This window comes from Solea senegalensis, linkage group LG17 (genome assembly GCF_019176455.1).
Source record: "Solea senegalensis isolate Sse05_10M linkage group LG17, IFAPA_SoseM_1, whole genome shotgun sequence".
Lineage (NCBI taxonomy): Eukaryota > Metazoa > Chordata > Actinopteri > Pleuronectiformes > Soleidae > Solea > Solea senegalensis.
In genome coordinates, this window is record NC_058037.1 from 1,996,130 (window position 1) to 2,013,766 (window position 17,637).

The 17,637-nt window shown below is 41.4% G+C and overlaps 2 protein-coding genes across 2 annotated transcripts in view; one reads left to right on the top strand and one right to left on the bottom strand.

The window, feature by feature from the left end:
- Positions 1-76: 76 nt before the first annotated feature.
- casp8ap2 (caspase 8 associated protein 2) lies at positions 77-11,849 on the bottom strand. The gene is made up of 11 exons (XM_044049778.1): positions 11,521-11,849; positions 9,792-9,860; positions 9,443-9,517; positions 9,250-9,350; positions 9,041-9,115; positions 8,765-8,880; positions 6,665-8,573; positions 5,204-6,617; positions 1,876-4,693; positions 1,531-1,630; positions 77-1,073 (listed from the first exon to the last, which is right to left on the bottom strand). Exons 2-11 carry the CDS (start codon positions 9,823-9,825, stop codon positions 1,011-1,013), a joined length of 6,705 nt encoding a protein of 2,234 aa, XP_043905713.1. The 5' UTR covers positions 9,826-9,860; positions 11,521-11,849; the 3' UTR covers positions 77-1,010.
- A 94-nt stretch (positions 11,850-11,943) lies between these two features.
- Positions 11,944-17,637, top strand: part of mdn1 (midasin AAA ATPase 1) — a 57,733-nt gene continuing 52,039 nt past the window's right edge. The window contains exons 1-10 of the mRNA XM_044049169.1: positions 11,944-12,237; positions 12,580-12,806; positions 13,554-13,778; positions 14,490-14,597; positions 14,888-15,080; positions 15,154-15,363; positions 15,829-15,960; positions 16,108-16,211; positions 16,974-17,088; positions 17,177-17,370. Coding sequence (XP_043905104.1) covers positions 12,142-12,237; positions 12,580-12,806; positions 13,554-13,778; positions 14,490-14,597; positions 14,888-15,080; positions 15,154-15,363; positions 15,829-15,960; positions 16,108-16,211; positions 16,974-17,088; positions 17,177-17,370 — 1,604 coding nt within the window. The 5' untranslated portion in view covers positions 11,944-12,141. The remainder of the gene's footprint in view (positions 12,238-12,579; positions 12,807-13,553; positions 13,779-14,489; positions 14,598-14,887; positions 15,081-15,153; positions 15,364-15,828; positions 15,961-16,107; positions 16,212-16,973; positions 17,089-17,176; positions 17,371-17,637) is intronic.

Here is a 17,637-nt window from a genome sequence, read left to right on the forward strand (position 1 = left end):
GTTCTCCTGGACACAGGCTGAAAATGTGTTAACATTTTACGAATTCTTACAACACAAAACAAAACGGACACTGGAATAAATAAATAAAACTTTATTTTCAGGAAAAAACGTATATACAGTATTCACAGTATTGCATTCGATATGCTTTTCTCAAGCTATAGGATCAGTCAAACAAAAAGGCATTAAGGCCCACGGATAAAAGTTAGTATTCCACAGATATTGTAAATGTGCTGCCTTTTACATTAATTAGATAAGTAATCACTACAACAACTGTTTAACACATTACGCAGCACCACCATCTCCCAATCTTTGAATACTTCGATTAAAACAACTTGAACAATGTCAGAATTATAATATCAACCTAAATTCCCACATCAGTCACAAAATCTGAAAACATTACTTGATCAAGAAAAACATTTACTACACTTGTCGCAGTCCCAAGGTTGTTTTATTGAGGAAAAAGACATGTTTAGGACCGCAGGTAAAATGAACCTCAGTATTGTTGAGACAAACATTTCTGCAGAGGTAGGATAATGTGTACAAGAGTGAATACTGAGGACTGAGTTGTATGCTTCTATGAGGACCAGACATCTGCAAATATCCAGAACCGACACTAATGTAGTGATTGAGTACAATGTTAAAAATGAAACCAAAAAGTGCATGAAAAACAATAACACTGATGTTGACTTCTTCATCCTTCGCGTCAACCTATCGTGTAATTTCAGCTGAGGAGGTCAGTATATTGTATCGTTCAGATATTTTTCAATATCCCGATCAATCACAGAACATTTCTGATCTTCCATTCAGAGATTCTGCTCTCCATGCTTCTGAGGAGCTGATGGCCAGAGAGAGAGAGAGAGAGGTCCCACGTGACCCAGCCAGGACATGCAGTGGCTCGTCTCTCCCCTCACTCCTGCTTGACCAGTAGCCCACGCACCTCTGCTGCTGCCGCTACAGACCGTGAATGGAAACGAGGACTTAACTCAAACAAAGCAGATCAGTAGGAGGCTTCAGGTGTCCATCTTCTCCTGCTTCTTAAAAAGCTTCATGAGCTGGTGAAACCTGTGAGCAATCTGAGACAAAGGAAAACACTTCACAGTCAATGGAGGGTTCTTCTTCATCTTTAAGGATTATTATGCACATCATATGACAGCTGCTGTCAGCGGAAACTCTGTCCTATTTGTTTCACAGTAAACATAGTACTTTTTAACCTTCTAATGACCATCATGAGAATCTGGCCGCCTGGATTTATTTTGATTTTATGGCTGGCGGATTGTCAAGAAATGTTCAATGAGTGAGTTCTTCTGCCTCTTTTTTCAAGATAACTTGATAACTTGGGCGACCTCACTCCCAGTTTCCATGTAAATAGAATGCAAGCATTGACCTTGTTGAGTTCTTTGTGGGAAATTTCTTCTAGATTTACACTCAAATCCATGTCACTGATCAAACACTCTAGATTATATAGATTATTAATAAGTATTTCACTGACAGCGGCTTTGAGTGAAGAATACATGTATTCCTATAACTTACCTGTGATGATGGTTTATGGAGTTTCTCCGACAAAGCAGAGAAAGTCTCACGTGATGCGCCTTTGGTCTTCAGCTCTACCAGGATCATTCGATCTTCATCTCTGCAAGAAAAGATAATCCGCATCTTTACATGTAACCACATACTGTACTGCAATGCCTCGAAAACTATTATGATCTTGATAATTAAGAACTGCAGCATTTGTTTCTTAGTCTTCAACAAAAAGCAAAACATGGCAATGTTTTCATGTAATATTAGTCAGAAATCTTCTTGTGTGCTGTTACAGTTAAGTGTTATTGCATATAATGTATATAAAGCATGAGATGTTTGACAGAATTAGAGACTGACCTTGTCCATGCTATCACCACCTCGCCCTTCTTCCTGACAACATTCTTGGCTGAGAGACTGTTGGGGGACAGAGACGCTGGGGAGGACATGGACTCATGGTCTTCTCTTGTAGGGTGAGACACTGTCTCCTCTGTGCTGTCCGGCTCCGTCCTTCTGCGACGCTTTGGTTTGGATTCATCTCGGTGCCTCTTACGCTTTCTACCTCTGTCACACTCGCTCTGGTCTTTCTCCGGCGAGCTGCTGGGACTTATATTGGACTCTGACGTGTCCTTTCCATGTCTCTCCGAGTCTGACACACGCGACGGTGACGCTTGGCTCACTTGATGAGTATCAAAGCTGCCAGCAGCAGTGTGAACAGGACTGCTGTCTGACACTGCACTTTTAGAGAAAGTGATCATATCCTGCGAGTCTGTGCATGAGGCATTTGAGATATTTTTTCGATTTTTTCTCCTTGATTTTTGTTTTCCTCGGTGTGTCCGACTTGTGTTCTCATCAGAAGCAACACCGTCTCCGAGGGTTGTCTGGCTGATCTGCACAGAGATGTGATCAGAGCTTTTAGCACCGCTGTGCGAACCGTTCTGATTTTTCAGAGACTCTGAGGATTTCTGTGACTCCTCAGAGACACGAATTGTTGAGGTATCGTGTTTTATGTGGGGTGGATCTTTAGGTGGTGTTGAGGTTTCATCTTGAGCGATACAGCTCTCTGGGCCTGTGGCCGCCTGACGCATCTCAGAACCTTCAGCTGAGTGACACAGACTGTTCTGGGATGGCGCAGCACATGAAGATGTACGTCTGTTTTCCGGCTTGTCGCACAAATCTGCGTTTGCTTGACTTTCTTCAGTTCCCGAGTCTCCTCCTCTGTGCTGCTGGTCATCCTCCGTCAGCGTTCGGCTCAAACTCTCGTCTGCGGTGAGCGTGACGTCTGCGGGCGCGGCCGTCTGGCGGATCTTCAGGATGAAGTGATCGTTGGACTTTTCCATTACTAGCGCCTGCATGGGCATGTCAGGCTTGAACAGGAACGACGTGACGTGTCCCGCTGAGACCGCACCACTGCTGGAGCCGCAGCTGGAGTTGTCCGTGTCGAGGGCGAGGTGGATGTCCTGCTCTGTGGCGTCCTCCCCGTCCAGCAGGGCGTCCTCGCTGATGTGTGCGCTGATGACACTGTCTGGGGTGGACATGATGTGCATGCTTGTCGGCTGTAGGAAGCTGAGGTGGCTGTCAGACTTAAGCGGGGATGGTATCGTGAGGGACACGGCCAGGTCTTCAGATAGTATAGAATAAGACCTTTGTGAAGCCAAACTAGACTGTAGAATGGCTTTGTTCTCAGACGGCAATTCTAACAAGCAACTCTCGTCAAATAAAGCCGGATTCAGCAAGACCTGACCTTTGGACTGAGGAGACGACATCTTGCGAGGTGAAATGCTAGACCAGGTTGTGATTAACTTGGAGGGGGTGGCAAATTTGCTTGGGCTCAGCAGCTTAGATGGAGACTCAAATTTAGATGGAGTCGTGATGCTGATGAGCCTCTCTCCATCCTTCCTCGGAGTGCCGATGGACCAGGACGTGCCATCTCCTGTGACGCTGTTGTTTTCCAACAAGTCGGATCCTTGCAGTAGACATTTGAAGATTTCCCCCATTTGAGAGTCTCGCACCAGGTTAAAAGTTAAACTGGAGGCTTGTTGTTCCGTGAGGAGCTCAAAGTCAGTTTTGTCGAGCAAGGAGCCATTTTGTGAGATGACAAAAGAGGTTGTGCTGTTTTTCTCTGGAATGGAGGGGATGGTTTTAGGGGGAGGGAGGTTGCTGGCAGTTTGTTTGTGAAGGAACTCCGCTGAATGTGGGTCATTGTGGCAGTCGTTTTCCACATGCATTATTCGGATATCTTTGCCTCTGCTTCCGAGCCCCGTTCTGTACGGGACCACAGCACACTGCTTGGTTGGATTCATGCTGCTTGGAGAACATTTCACTTCCTTCTTTTGAACTTGGGGCTTGATTAACGGAGGCTGTTTCACTTGCTTCTCATTCCCACTGGGTCTCTTCTCCTCAGGCTGAGTTCTCGCTGGTTTACAAAAGGTCTTCAGAGTTACATGGATGTCTTTGAACATACAGTCAACTTGGACATCAACAAAGTCCCACAACTTCTGCTTCAGGTCAACCGCTTGCTGCTCAAAAATCCGTTTCACGATACCGTTATTTGACACTTTGCTAAACACAGACGTGATCACTTTCTTCAGCCTGGACTTCAGCTCCACCGCCTCAGTGCACATTTGACCAAAATGGGCACCTTCCACAAACTCAACATAAGACTCCTGGAAATTATCCATCATGCCATAGAAGCTCTTCCTGGGGAAGGTTTTATGAAGCTTCATGTACTTTTTTCGGATCTCACTGCGAACCAGCTTGAATGTCTCCATTATTTCCTCTATGGTGGAAAAAGAAGCCTTGGTTGCTGCAGGACAAACTGTTTTAAAACGACTCTTTGGACTTCGCGTTGAACCACCTGCCTCACTAGTTTCCTTTGAGCCAACACATCTTTCCTCTGATACCCTCTTTAGAGCAAACTTAGGAGACGGTTTATTTCTGACTGGTCGGACCAACTTTGCTCTTTTGTTTGCAGCAGCAGGAGAAGCAGCCGCTGCCTCATCACTTTCGCTTAAAATTTCCCCATCCTCCAGTTCAGTGTCGGACAGACTTGAAAGCGGGTCTGATCCCTTGTCCACAGTACTGTGAGTGTCTTGGTTTGCAGGAGAACCCGGATATTTGTTCTCTTTGTTTACATCCAACGTCTTAGAGTTGACATCGGCAGGTGCGCTGAAAAAATCTGCACAGGAAAAAGAGAAAGCAGAGAAGGTTTTAGCAATAATCTCAAATATTACAAAGGACTCTTTTTTATAATGTATTAATAATGTATCTTTTGTTTATGGGATCCATAAATACAACTAGAAATTTAACATTTGCTTTTTTTTCACTCCTTGGTTCAAAGCACTTGGAAACAATTCAATCCATCTTAGTTAGTCTCACATCATAATGCAACATGGTCGGAAGTCAACTGGCCCAAAACATTGTTGAAATCATCAGAGTGACAGATAGTGGTGAAAAGAAATGTCTGTTATTTACATTACAAGTTTGTAGCAACTTATTAATTGACGCAGAATTCCTCATGATATTAACATTATCATGAGCCATGTACCGTGTATCAAATTACCATGTGATAAAATAAATGAGCACTAAAAATAATACACACAAATTGTCTCCTCAAAATATGAACCTTTGTGATCACACGATAACAACATGGTAACATTAATAGAGACTATTTCCAGGTGAACGTTACCTTTTTGAAGGCTCTTGACATGACCAGGCTTGCCGTGAATTTGGCTGTGGCTTCTCTTGTTTGGTCGTATGGGGCTCCTCAGAGGGCTAATGGCGTCAGGGATTCTCTTAAGATTGCTCAGAGTGCGCATCATAGAGTCCTCATCGTGAAGCAGGGGCACCGAACTGGAAGGCTCGGCGATGCACTCACAATTCTTTCCAGGGCTGAAGCTCTTTTTTGGTGTGAACATAAAGCTGATGGACTTTTCTGGCAGGGCTGCCTCCTCTGTCGTACTGCTGACTTTTGACACACCGATGCAGCCGGTGGAGGAGCTTGGCTCAGCTGTGATGCTGCTGCTGTCCTTTGTGTCTTCTCCAGTCTCTTCAGTTGTCCGTGTTAAAATGTTAATGGCCTCAGGTAAACTCAGGCCTTCTTGAGGAAGTGATTCCAAACTTATTGTGCTAGACACAGCATCAGTGTCTTTTGGAGCGCCGTCCATGTGACGGGCACCTTTACTGTGAATGGGAGTAGTTGATGGGGAAGGACTCACACCTTGCTGACAGTCTTGTGGTAAAACAGTAGCAAAACTCTGCTGACTTCTGGGGACATCTTCTGCTACAGGGTGTTCCTTTGAAACTGAAGTAGTTGCACGTTTTTCAGATGAATCCATGGAAGGATTTTTATGTTCTGCTTTTGGCTCAAGCACATTGAGGTCAGATGCAGCAGATTGTGAAGTACTGTTTTCAGGGTTTCCCTTTTGTAAACCATTGCTACTTCCACGTGTTTCACTGGCAGAGTCCGTCACCTCCACTGCTTTAGGTTTATCTTTCTCTCTTGCTTCTAGAGAACTACACTCTTGGGTTTTACCAGAACTGTTCTGTGGTGGTTTACGAGAATTCTTCTCTGGTGGTCTTTGAGAGTTTTTCTCTGGTGGTTTTTGAGAATTGTTCTCGGGTGGTTTTTGAGAATCGTTCTCGGGTGGTTTTCGAGAACTTTTCTCTCGTGGTTTTCCACAACTACTCTCTGGCAGTTTTCCACAACTACTACTTTCTGGCGATTTTAGAAAGGTACTATCTGGTGATTTTAGAGGGCTACTCTCTGGTGGTTTTACAGGGCTTCTCTCTGGTGGTATTCCAGAAATACTTTCTGATGGTTTTAGTGAACTACTTTGTGGTTGTTTTGGACAACTACTCTCTGGTGGTTTTCCAGATCTACTTTCCGATAGTTTTCCAGAGCTACTTTTTGATGGTTTTCCAGAGCTACCTGATGGTTTTCCAGAGCTACATTCTGGTGGTTTTAGTGAACTCTGCTGTGGTTGTTTTTGAGAATCACTCTCTGGTGGTTTCAGATCTTTCAGAGATCTACTTTCTGATAGTTTTCCAGAGCTACTTTCTGGTAGTTTTCCAGAGCTGCTTTCTGGTGGTTTTAGTGAACTCTGTTGTGGTTGTTTTGAGAATCACTCTCTGGTGGTTTTCAAGCTACTTCTGGCGGTTTTCCAGAGCTACTTTCTGATGGTTTTCCAGAGCTACTTTCTGGTCGTTTTAGTGAACTCTGCTGTGGTTGTTTTTGAGAATCACTCTCTGGTGGTTTTCCAGAGCTACTTCCTGATGGTTTTCCAGAGCTACTTTCTGGTCGTTTTAGTGAACTCTGCTGTGGTTGCTTTTGAGAATCACTCTCTGGTGGTTTTCCAGAGCTACTTCCTGATGGTTTTCCAGAGCTACTTTCTGATGGTTTTCCAGAGCTACTTCCTGATGGTTTTCCAGAGCTACTTTCTGATAGTTTTAGTGAACTCCGCTGTGGTTGTTTTTGAGAATCACTCTCTGGTGGTCTTGGTGTGACATACTCAGTACTCTGACTCTCTGCAGCATCTCGGATTTGGCTCAGTGCTGAAGTAGTTTGTACTGTGTTGTCTTCAAGCACTTGGCCAGACACCATTTTGTCCTTTTCCTGGACAACTTCAGCATTTTCACATCTTCCTTCTGTCTTTTCAGAGCTCAACTCTTTGTCTACAGATGTTTCCACAATATCTTCACACTCTGCTTTTAATTCACTGCTGTCCACTTCATCAATGACGCACATGTCCTCCCCAAATAACTGTGAATTTTCATTATCTGTTCTGTTTTCAGCTACCACTTCTTCTGGTGCAGAAATGTCCTGGCTGGCATCGATGGGCAACACTGGCTTCTTAATTGGTGATATTGTTAGATTCAAAGTTTCCATGAAACAGAGTTTCCTGTTTGGACTGTTTTCCTTGTTGGGGCTTTTCTCTGTGTCGTGTTGTTTTTTAGGTGATCTATTTAAGGCCTTGTGTTTGTGTTCTTGTCGTTCTTTACTGTGGACTTCCACTTTCTCTTTGTCTGATTCTTTTGATCTCCATTTCTCTCTGCTCTTTTTTGTTGGGGTGCTCTTATTGTGCTTTCTTCTGGTTGTATCCTCATGATGCTTTTCTTCCTTCCTTTGTCGCTCTCCTTCCCTCTCCTTTGAGGAATCAGCATGCCGCTGGGCACGTTGATCTGAGGAAACTGTCTTCCTTTCCTTGGAGTCTGCACTTCTATTACGTCCTTCACTAGTCTTGACTCTTCTATGATCTCGGGTGTAGCTGTCAAAAGTACAGGCTGGGCTTTGATCGGAGTCTGATTGGGACAATTTAGTTTTGTCTTTTTTCTTTTCTTGAGTTCTACGTTTGGAATCATCAGAGAGAGATGAAGTGTGTAAACTTTCTGGAGGGGGGCTTTTACTTCTGTCTGATCTGTGATGCCCCTCTACATTTGAGTAGCTCCTGCTTTTACATGACCTGGAGTCATGCTTTCGTCCTGTGTCCTTTTCCTTTTTATGAGACCTATGAGTCTCGGGGGCATGACAGTCCCTGGCGAGATATGAATCAGTTCTAGGTCGCTTATCTGTGGATTCATATAATTTGTTACTTCTTGGATACTTATCATCCTTGTGCTTGGACTTTTGTTTGTCTGAATCATTGTGCTGGTTTGATGAACTGCTGCTGGACTTGCTGACCACCTGTCCAGTCTGTTTTTCAGTTATTTCCCAACCTCCTCTTGAAGAAGTTCTTGAATGACAGTGAGACAATTCTTTAGAAGCTTGTGTCTCAGTGCAGTAGCCAGTGGGCTGACTGGCTGAGCTAGAACTTTCTGTCCTCGAAGACTGACGAGAATTCTCCTTTGGAGGTGAAGTCAGTACACGGGGGGGTGGTGGTGGAAGACTGGAGGGCGGAGGAGGTGGAGGTGGTGGAGGACAGGAGGGTGGTAGTGGGGGTGGCGGTGGTGGTGGTAGAGGAGGAGGCCGATTGCTGGAGCTTCCCTTGGTCCAGTTGGAGGAAGACTGGTCTCGCTGATGATTACTGTAAGGCTGATGGTAATGGGGAACCTTGACTGACCTGAGGAAAACAAAGTTTAAACAAATGAATAATGTTTGAACATAGATCAAATGTGATTCCCCCACAGTGGTTAGAAAAAGTTCCTTTGGGGGCATCATATAAACTCATAATTATATTAACTTTTAAAAACAATATATTTATAATGAGTAACTAACTCATAAACAAAATGTATACTTTAATTTTGAACTTACCGTTGATTCAACCTCTGAATCTCTGCATCTTTGCGTATCACTTCCTGCCGCGCTGTTTTTAAAAGCGCAGAGATGTTCTTTTTCAGACGGTAGTTCTCGGTGTTTAATCCGGTGTTCTGTTTGAAGGGAGCGCGTGGGTCAGTGCTGCTACATTTTTAAAGAAAGATTCTGACTATCTTTCCATTTCCTTGAATGAGGCTTGATACTATTACAATAGTTTTAATAATAACTGTATAATAATGAATTCATATTTTGATCAAGGAAAATACAACAAACCTGCAACTCCATCTGTTCCAGTCTCTTGTGCAGCTCTTTGATTTGGCTTTGAGCAGCCTGCAATCTGGATTTCAGCTGTTAACACATACAATGAAGACTGTGAGAGGTGTGTGGTCATCTGATGACAGCCTCTACATTATTAGAACACAACTGTCTCATTAGGGCTTAAACATTTTGCACTTTTGGCCCATATCTATCTATCAGCTCACCTCAGTGTATGATGCCTCTTTGCTCTGCTGTTCCTCTGTAACAAGTTCTTCATACAGATCCATGGACTCTTTCACCTGAGATGAATCTGGAGGTGAATTCTCTGAAATAAACCAAAACAAGATAGGAAATAAGTATCATTGAATAAAACTCAAGAAACTACAGCATTTAATAATAGAAATAATTGTAATTTACCTGCACTTTTGTGAAAACCAACATCTAGGTCATCATAGATATCCACGGAATCTTCATTGACAACAGGTATCAAGACTGTGGGCATAATAGATGTTTTACAGAAGAAATGCACATCATCAATTATGTAAAGCCATAATCAAACCATCTTCAATTTAACTTCACCTAAAAGTATGGCTATGGGTGACTATTTTCAACAAGATGTGTTCCACTTAAAATTAGCACTCTACGCACTTTAAAGGCATGTATGCAATATACTATGGTATAATAGCCTTGATACATGCCAGCAATAGTATTATAATGTAACAATCGTCAATGTAACAGTCTAAGTGAATAATAGATGTATACTCACGACCAGAAGCTTCTTTGTTGTCAGGGTTTTCCATTATTCCAAATATCGCTTGCTCAGTTTAAGAAATACCTGATGACAATAGAAGGCGGAAACAAAAATCAACATTTGTTCACAGTCTGCAAATATGACCTATTAATTGATTACTAAAGTATCTATTTTAATCACCAATAAATGGTTTGTTTGTTTTTTATCAAAACATGTTCTCTGATTTATCAGCTTCTTAAATAAGCATATTTTCTGATTTCTTTGTATATATTATAACAAAAAGTTTAAGAAATATACATTTGTGGAAAACACAAGACATTTGTGAACATCACCATTTCAAGGTTTGAGAGGCACTGATCGATATTGTCAGCCCTAAAAACAAGTTTTATACAGCTGCAACAATTAACTAAAAGATACACAAAAACCAAGATCTGAATTATTAGGAAACATCAATTATTGTGAACTTGACAGTGCAGACTCTAACATTTCTGTTTGAGGACAACATTTTTAATCACAAATTTCTCCCTCTCACAACTACACTGTAGCATGTTATAGCCATTTATTTTGTGTATTGAAGTTATATCAAACTCTGCCACGATAACAGTAGCTTGAAAATCAGTCATGAAGGGTGAAACAAAAAGAAACGTCACTTTCGCATGATGGGAAATGTGGAATCAAAAGCCTTCCTTCTTTAAATATACAGGACCTCTTGTCTGTACTATAAATGTTTTTTAAGTCACTAGAATGATAGTTTGAGACTCACTACGACTATAGTATTGTCTTCTTTTACGTTCATTTTAAAGTAACAAAGCAACTTTGTATGTCATATATTTAATTTGATGGATTTGTTTAAATTAAAAATGTAGAATGTATAGTTGTTATCGTGTTTTGTTGTTTTTTTTTACTAAAAAGCTAAACATTTTACCCAAATTTCTTTGCAGAGATGTTTACAATAATAAAGCATTTACAGTTGCAATTGATACAATAGGGGAATAATGTATACAGTGATAGATGTGTATTTACTTATACTAGCAGTGGCAGTTCTCATTGTAAAGGCTAACTGTGGTTAGCTAGACCTCCTTTGTTCATAACTGTCCAACAAAGACGAGAGCAAAGAAGAACGTTTACAGGAGCAGATATGGTCAGACACAAGCTCAGACATAGAGAGCGTCCTATTGCCTTTTACCTTAATGTCAGCTTTGTTTTTTCTCTCCTATTAACCGCTCCATTCTGGACTGAGCTTAGATTTAACCTGATGTTTCGCACCCTTAGCTCGGGCTAACATTAACATCACTAAGGCTACTTCAGCCATGCTCCCATTTTAACACTCTTGAACCTTAAAGAATTGAAAATCTCCTGACATTTGCAAATGAATCAGGTGTTAAAGCTGACAGGAAATGTAACCCCTGTGTAACAATTATCATATAATGCCGAAGGACGTTTTAACTTGAATAATTAATCCCTTATTAAACTTGTAAAAAATGCTTTTAGCGAATTTTATACTAGATTTATTATAGAAACACTTTCAAGACTAATTTTATTCAGAATTTATCAAAACGAAATGTGGCATTTCGGCTTGACTTGTATGTCAGTGTTACTGACCAACAATTAAACTGCTACTAGTTTACTGAATCTGTGAGGGATAGTTTATGAAGGAAAAACGTGTCAGTTGCTAAGTCGCTACACATTTACATTAAAAGGCGACTGAACAATTAGCTTCTTACTCTGAATCCGTTAGTCTTACTTGTTGAAGTGAGCTATGGTGTCTCCCCTTGTTGTTTACAACCGTAATGTCGCGCCAAGACTCCAATGCACAGGAAGTAACGACATTTTCCCGCGGTCTGTCACTGCCCTGGGTGTATTCTTGCAGCTCCTCGGTTGCCAAAAAATCTTAAAATAAGACAATAAATACCCCAAAGAAGGTGTATTATATCGCTATTATAGCTGCTCAAAGTTTCCCACGTCGACCTGACACAAAAATAGGACAATAAATGCGGCAAAATATGGCAGTTAGTCCGGGGGAAAGTTGTCTCTCTCGTGGAGAGAGTTGCACTGTGCCGGTGTCGCTCACCGCCTGCGTCATCACTGCGCTACGTCCGGGGAAGGCAGGGAGGGGAGGGGTGACAGGAGGGGGTTATCCAAGCCGACCCGGAAGGATTTGAGCTCCACTCACATGTGGACAGGACTTTAACAGCAGTAACGGGAACGTGCTTGTGCGTGTGTGTTGTGATACAACCTCAGACTGGCGAAGCGCGTAATGAACCCCATTATTTGCTTTACTTACAGTAAAACGGGACACCTGCTTGTCGGCGGCTCGCGCGTGTTTCCGCTGTAGAACGCTCCTCCACGCGCGACAAATGATAGGATGGAAAATCTCGAGCTGAGCCTGTCATCTTTGGGCACCATATCCAGACATATTGACAAAAGTCACAACAAGTTCAGCCAGTATCTGTCAAAACAGGTGAGATGTGCTCCTTTCTGACTTGTATTGGATAAATAATAAAGTATTTACGGTGTGTTTTCACACATATGTTTTCTCTGTGTAGCAAACAGCACCATCTTCTTTTCATGCCAGTGCCCATAATACAGTTCACGTGGTTTTATACTAGTGTGTATTATTAGTGTATTATTAGTGCTAGTGCTTATAACATATATGTACGTGTATATGTATATATGTATATATATATATATATATACTATATATATATATATATATAATAGTGGTGCATGTGTGTGTGACTTACATTTCATGAGTCAATGTTTCTCTGTGGACCTTCCTGTCACTTATATACTCTCTCCACAGATATGGAGCCAGCAGGACAGGCTCTGTATTCTGGAGTGCTTGGCTCAGCTGCTGCTGGAGAAGGATTACACCTTGCTCATTGCACGACACCTGCGTCCGCTGATCCTGGACCTGCTGGAGAGGAACGCAGAGAGGGTCAGATTTGGTGGCCGCATCAACCATGACCTCCACGAGCGCTTGTGTGTGGCCCTCAGCAAACTCCTCAACATCAGTCCAGATGCACAGGCGTAAGTGGAGCCACAGTCACCATCTCCTGTGTTTATGTTGCTTTTCACTGAGAAAACATACGAACACTGCCGGCCCAAGGCATAAGCGGACTAAGCCGCTGGTAGTGTGTTTTTTTCCCCAACATATTAAAGAAATCTAAAATGTAAATATGTAATATCTTTATTAATTTGGGTTTAGTTTGTATAAGAAGATTGCACATTGTAAATTGTGCTTGGACCCTAATTAATGCAATTTATTTGTTACATTTGTATCCATAAATGTCTAGCACAGGATACGCCAAGGTGGTGGGAGGGCCCCATAAAGGATTTAAACAGCACTGCATACATATTTAGGATTGTAAGAAAATGTTGTTACACTAAAATATTGTCATATTTCATAGCTTGTGAGTTCTCAGTAGCAGCATGTTTCAGCCGTTTGACTTTCTTCCCCCTACTACTGCTTTCACTAGACAAACAAAACTGTATATTGATTATGCATATTGACTCAATCATTGTCTACCGCTTTATCCTGCACATGAGGATCGTGTGGGAGCTGGAGCCAATCCCAGCTGACATAGGGCCAAATTTGGGGACCCTGGTTATCCGAGTAGAAAGATTTGTTTTGTATAATTTTAATATATTACAAATAGTCACAGTAACTGATTTACTTTTTATAATCAAGCGAATAAATAAATGCTCATGCCTCATCCTTATTATCCTTATCAGTATCTTTGCTGCCCTAACTGATTTTCTCCTCCTCTGTGTTAGGTTTGCCGCTAAGTACTTCAACAGTGCTCCCCCAGTGTTTCAGAGGCTCTTTTTCACGAGTGAAGAGTCCTCAGCTGTTCACTATGGCCCGAGGAGGATGAAGATGCGCGACCTCATGGGCGCCACCCTCCGCTTCCTCCAGAGTGATTGTGCCAAGTTTCGAATGCTCTGGGACTGGAGTCCCTGTGTGTCCCAGCTGCTCACCAGTGACATCATGGTTCGAGGGTATGTACCTGCTTTCTCTCTGGATCTATGTTGGTGTGTTACTCCTAAAGGGTGAGAATATTGTTTGTACTTTACAGCTCAATGATAACATGGTGATTAGAGGCAGATTGATTAAAAAAGAAAAAGAAATAAGGTAATATTAAAGTAATTTTGTGATAACACTTGGAAATGTGGTAATAATACCATGTTATTGCAAAAGCAATCACAAGGTAATAAGCTTTGGTAATAGTGTGATAACAGTTGAGTAATGCGGTGATAATATTACAGTAATACCCAATTTTAACAAAACTTGTATCAGGTAATAGCTTAGTAATAGGAATCGGGGGGAGAAAAAGTGTTAAAATAGTGTGATAGTTAGAAAATAATATTACCACATTTTCATGTTATTGTAATGTCCAGGAAACAGAGTATTATAACCAATTAACAGAATGTTCATTATGTCTGCATCAGTTTAAGTCAATGATGTTTACTGCAAAGGCAAGTTTCTTGAAAGTCAAGAAACTCAACTTGTATCATAATTGTTATTGTTGTTATTATTATTATTATTACTATTTTACTGTCAGGAAAGTAGTAACTAAACCAAATAGATCTATTATTTTTTCTGCAATTTACACTTTTCTTTTGTTACTCTCATTTCTTGGTTTTTCACATTTAACCCTCACAGCAATAATCATATGGCCTTTGGTCCATGTTACATTTTTCTGCTTACAGGTACACAGCCCATTGTTTAGCACTGGTCTCTCACATGACTGATAACCAGAAAACCATCTTTTTGAGAAAGGTGCTATCGAACGAGGAGATCCTGCACATGAAAATTAAGTATGTATTAAGTTTTTATTTTAAACGCTGTAATGTATTTAGACAAAATTGTGATGGAAGATTAGTTTGAATGCCACATTTGTAAATGAGAACTTCTGATAGATTTAAAACAGTGGTAATATTTCAGTTTGGTGAATAATTGGATAAAGTGAATCATAATTTTTAAAGAAGAAAGACATCTTTTATGACATTACACGTTTGTAAACTACTAAATGTATTACTCGCTGTAATTAATTATTTAATGCCAAGATTCTGCTGTCTAAGCTGCTTGTCTGGTCTTTCCTTTTTAGAGCGTTGGAAGAAACTCAGCAGCTGGAGGTAGAAAAGGCTCTGGTTCTAGCCAATCAGGGCTCAGTGATGTGGCGCCAGGAGAAAGCAAATAAATATACCAGGGGTCAGGTGGTATCTGAGGACCTTTCCCTGAATGTTGTAGCAGTGTGTGGTGTTGTACTTCCCAGGATGGTTCCTAGACAAGCTGAGCAGGTATCTACGCTTTCATTCAAACAAGTCTTTGCTTATAAAAAGAAAGAACGATCACACTGAGCTCTGTTCATAGGTGAACCAAAAGGATCTGGTGCTGGTGGATTCAACCTGTCGCAACCTGCGACGACTGGCACTGGCTGTAGCTTCCCAGAAGCCCGTGCTCCTCGAGGGCCCCATCGGATGTGGTAAAACTGCCTTGGTAGAGTTCATGGCCGCCATCACAGGACACACAAAAGCTACAGAGATTCTCAAGGTCCAGCTCGGGGACCAAACTGACAGCAAGGTGAGAGAGCAAGAGAAGAGGGGATTCAATTCATAGCCAATCAACTCCCAATCATCCTGTTATCAATGGTCAGCAGGGAGACGTAAGATGAAATCTGAACAGGAAATACCACACAGACAACACTACTACAATAAGCCCAGACCTGGTGTTTACATCTGTCCTCACTGATCCAATCACATGTGGACAGTTAAATTTAACTCTTCACACCTGGCATTGAAATGTGTCCCCTCTGACCACATATGTTCAGACATTCCGGCCCTTTTTGCAAATTGAAACTGACAACATGTTTGTTTGCAAGAACAAAATGATGTTCTTAATGTGTCTGAGTGTTCAGATGTGTCTGCTGTCAGTGTGGTTGTGTAAATGACAAAGAGAGAGATTTTAATTCACATTAGCTGCAGTATTTAACATTCAATGGAGGTGAAATGAAGGGGAGAATCTTTTTTTAATGCGTTTGTGTTCCAGATGCTGCTGGGGATGTATCGTTGCACTGACATTCCCGGGAAGTTTGTGTGGCAGCCAGGAACACTGACACAAGCTGTTTCCAAAGGCCACTGGATCCTCCTAGAAGACATCGACCATGCACCTCTTGATGTGGTGGGTTCAAACTTGTTGAGATCTCCATAGAATTGCAGCTTCATATTTTTTTCGCTGTCAACCTCAGCTTGAACTTCTCACAATATATTTCTGAACTGAGTTTTTGCACCAAACAGCAGCAAAATCCACGACGTATTCTGTTTTTAGATCTCTGTGCTTCTGCCTTTGATGGAGAATAAAAAGCTGATGATCCCAGGAAGGGAGGATTGCATCGATGTTGCGCCTGGATTTCAGTTCTTTGCAACAAGAAGGTAGGGATATGATGTCTAAATGTCGATCTGTTGTCTAGTTTTACACTCGCTATATTTCCATCTGCCTGCTTTTATGCACATGTGTAATCTGGAATTATAATTCATAAACCAGAATTGAAGCACAGAAATGATGGGGAAACTACAACATTGCTTGACTTATTCCAAAAAGAAAATATCACAACAGTATTAGATTGAAGAAGGAATGAGAATCAACAGCTGTCTTTATTTACAGCATCAAGTTTTGCCTTTTATCCATCTGTGGCCCTGACTATTGCATCGTGCTGTGCTTAGTTTGAAGCATTTTCTTTCACCAAAATGTTTGAAAATATGGTTAAAATGTGATTACATTTGAATGGAATCCTAGCTAATGTGAGCCTGAACTGACTCTGTTGTGACATGATCATTATCAGCTGTTGTATTTCAGTGTCCACAAAATGCACATGCTCACTGTCTGACCATGAGTGTGAGGAGACATGGACTAAACTGTTTCCATTAAGTTTATATTTATGCAAATTTTAATGTGTACAAAAGAAATTGTTGAAGGAAATGGTTGATAATTGCATTTATACGTATGTGCTCATCAGATGTGGTTGAGGAAGTGATGATTCACCAGAACCAAAATGCCATCAAAGCTGTTGGAAGTTATTATTATTTTCATTAACAAAGACATGTCCATTTTATTAGCTTACTATTTATAAACTTACTGTTTTTATTTAAAAAAAAAAAAAAAAGTAACAAATAATTGGTGCTTGTTAATTGCAGGATATACTGCAGTGGTGGCAGCTGGCACAAGCCACAGAACTCTCATGCAGCGCTGCTGGACAAGTACTGGACCAAGCTGCAAATGGGCAACATGACAAGAGAAGAGCTGAAGAAGGTGTGTGTTTGTACTATTTCTCAACAGTATGTTCTGAGAACACCGACTCCTCTACCCTCAGTTCAAACCGATGTCTCTGTCCGTGTAGGTGCTCATCAGCAGGTATCCTGGGCTGACCATGGTGGCAGATCGTCTCCTGGATATCTACTGTCAGCTGACTGGTGAGAGACACACCGAGTCCGACACGAACAGCCTCCAAACCCTGACGCCCAGCGACGAGACCCAGCAGCATAAGACTGAGAGCAAAAGCACACAGCTGGAGGGGAGAGCTCTGTCACTGAGGTCAGACCTGCACCCACTCTAACTCTCTACCCCCCTTCTTTTTTATTTGTGCGTTTTCAAGTATGTTTTCATGGCAGAAAATGGTTTGTTAAACTCATTTTAATGTTTTTTTTTTAAAAAACAGAGTTAATCCATTCAAGGTATTATATGTAATTTAGAACATTTCCAAAAAAAAAAACATGAACTCAATGTTCAAATCTTCAAATCAATACAGTATATTGCTTTGCTGGGTTTTTACTTTTTCCCAAATGTTTTCCAGTGGGGCTG

Excerpts from the sequence above, each read along its gene's own strand:
- casp8ap2 (XM_044049778.1), bottom strand. The coding sequence starts at position 9,825 with ATGGAAAACCCTGACAACAAAGAAGCTTCTGGTC. Across the intron at positions 6,618-6,664 it reads GCTCTGGAAAACCGCCAGAA|AGTTCACTAAAACCACCAGA; the intron begins GTAGCTTGAAAA and ends CAACCACAACAG. Across the intron at positions 4,694-5,203 it reads TGTCAAGAGCCTTCAAAAAG|ATTTTTTCAGCGCACCTGCC; the intron begins GTAACGTTCACC and ends TTTCCTGTGCAG.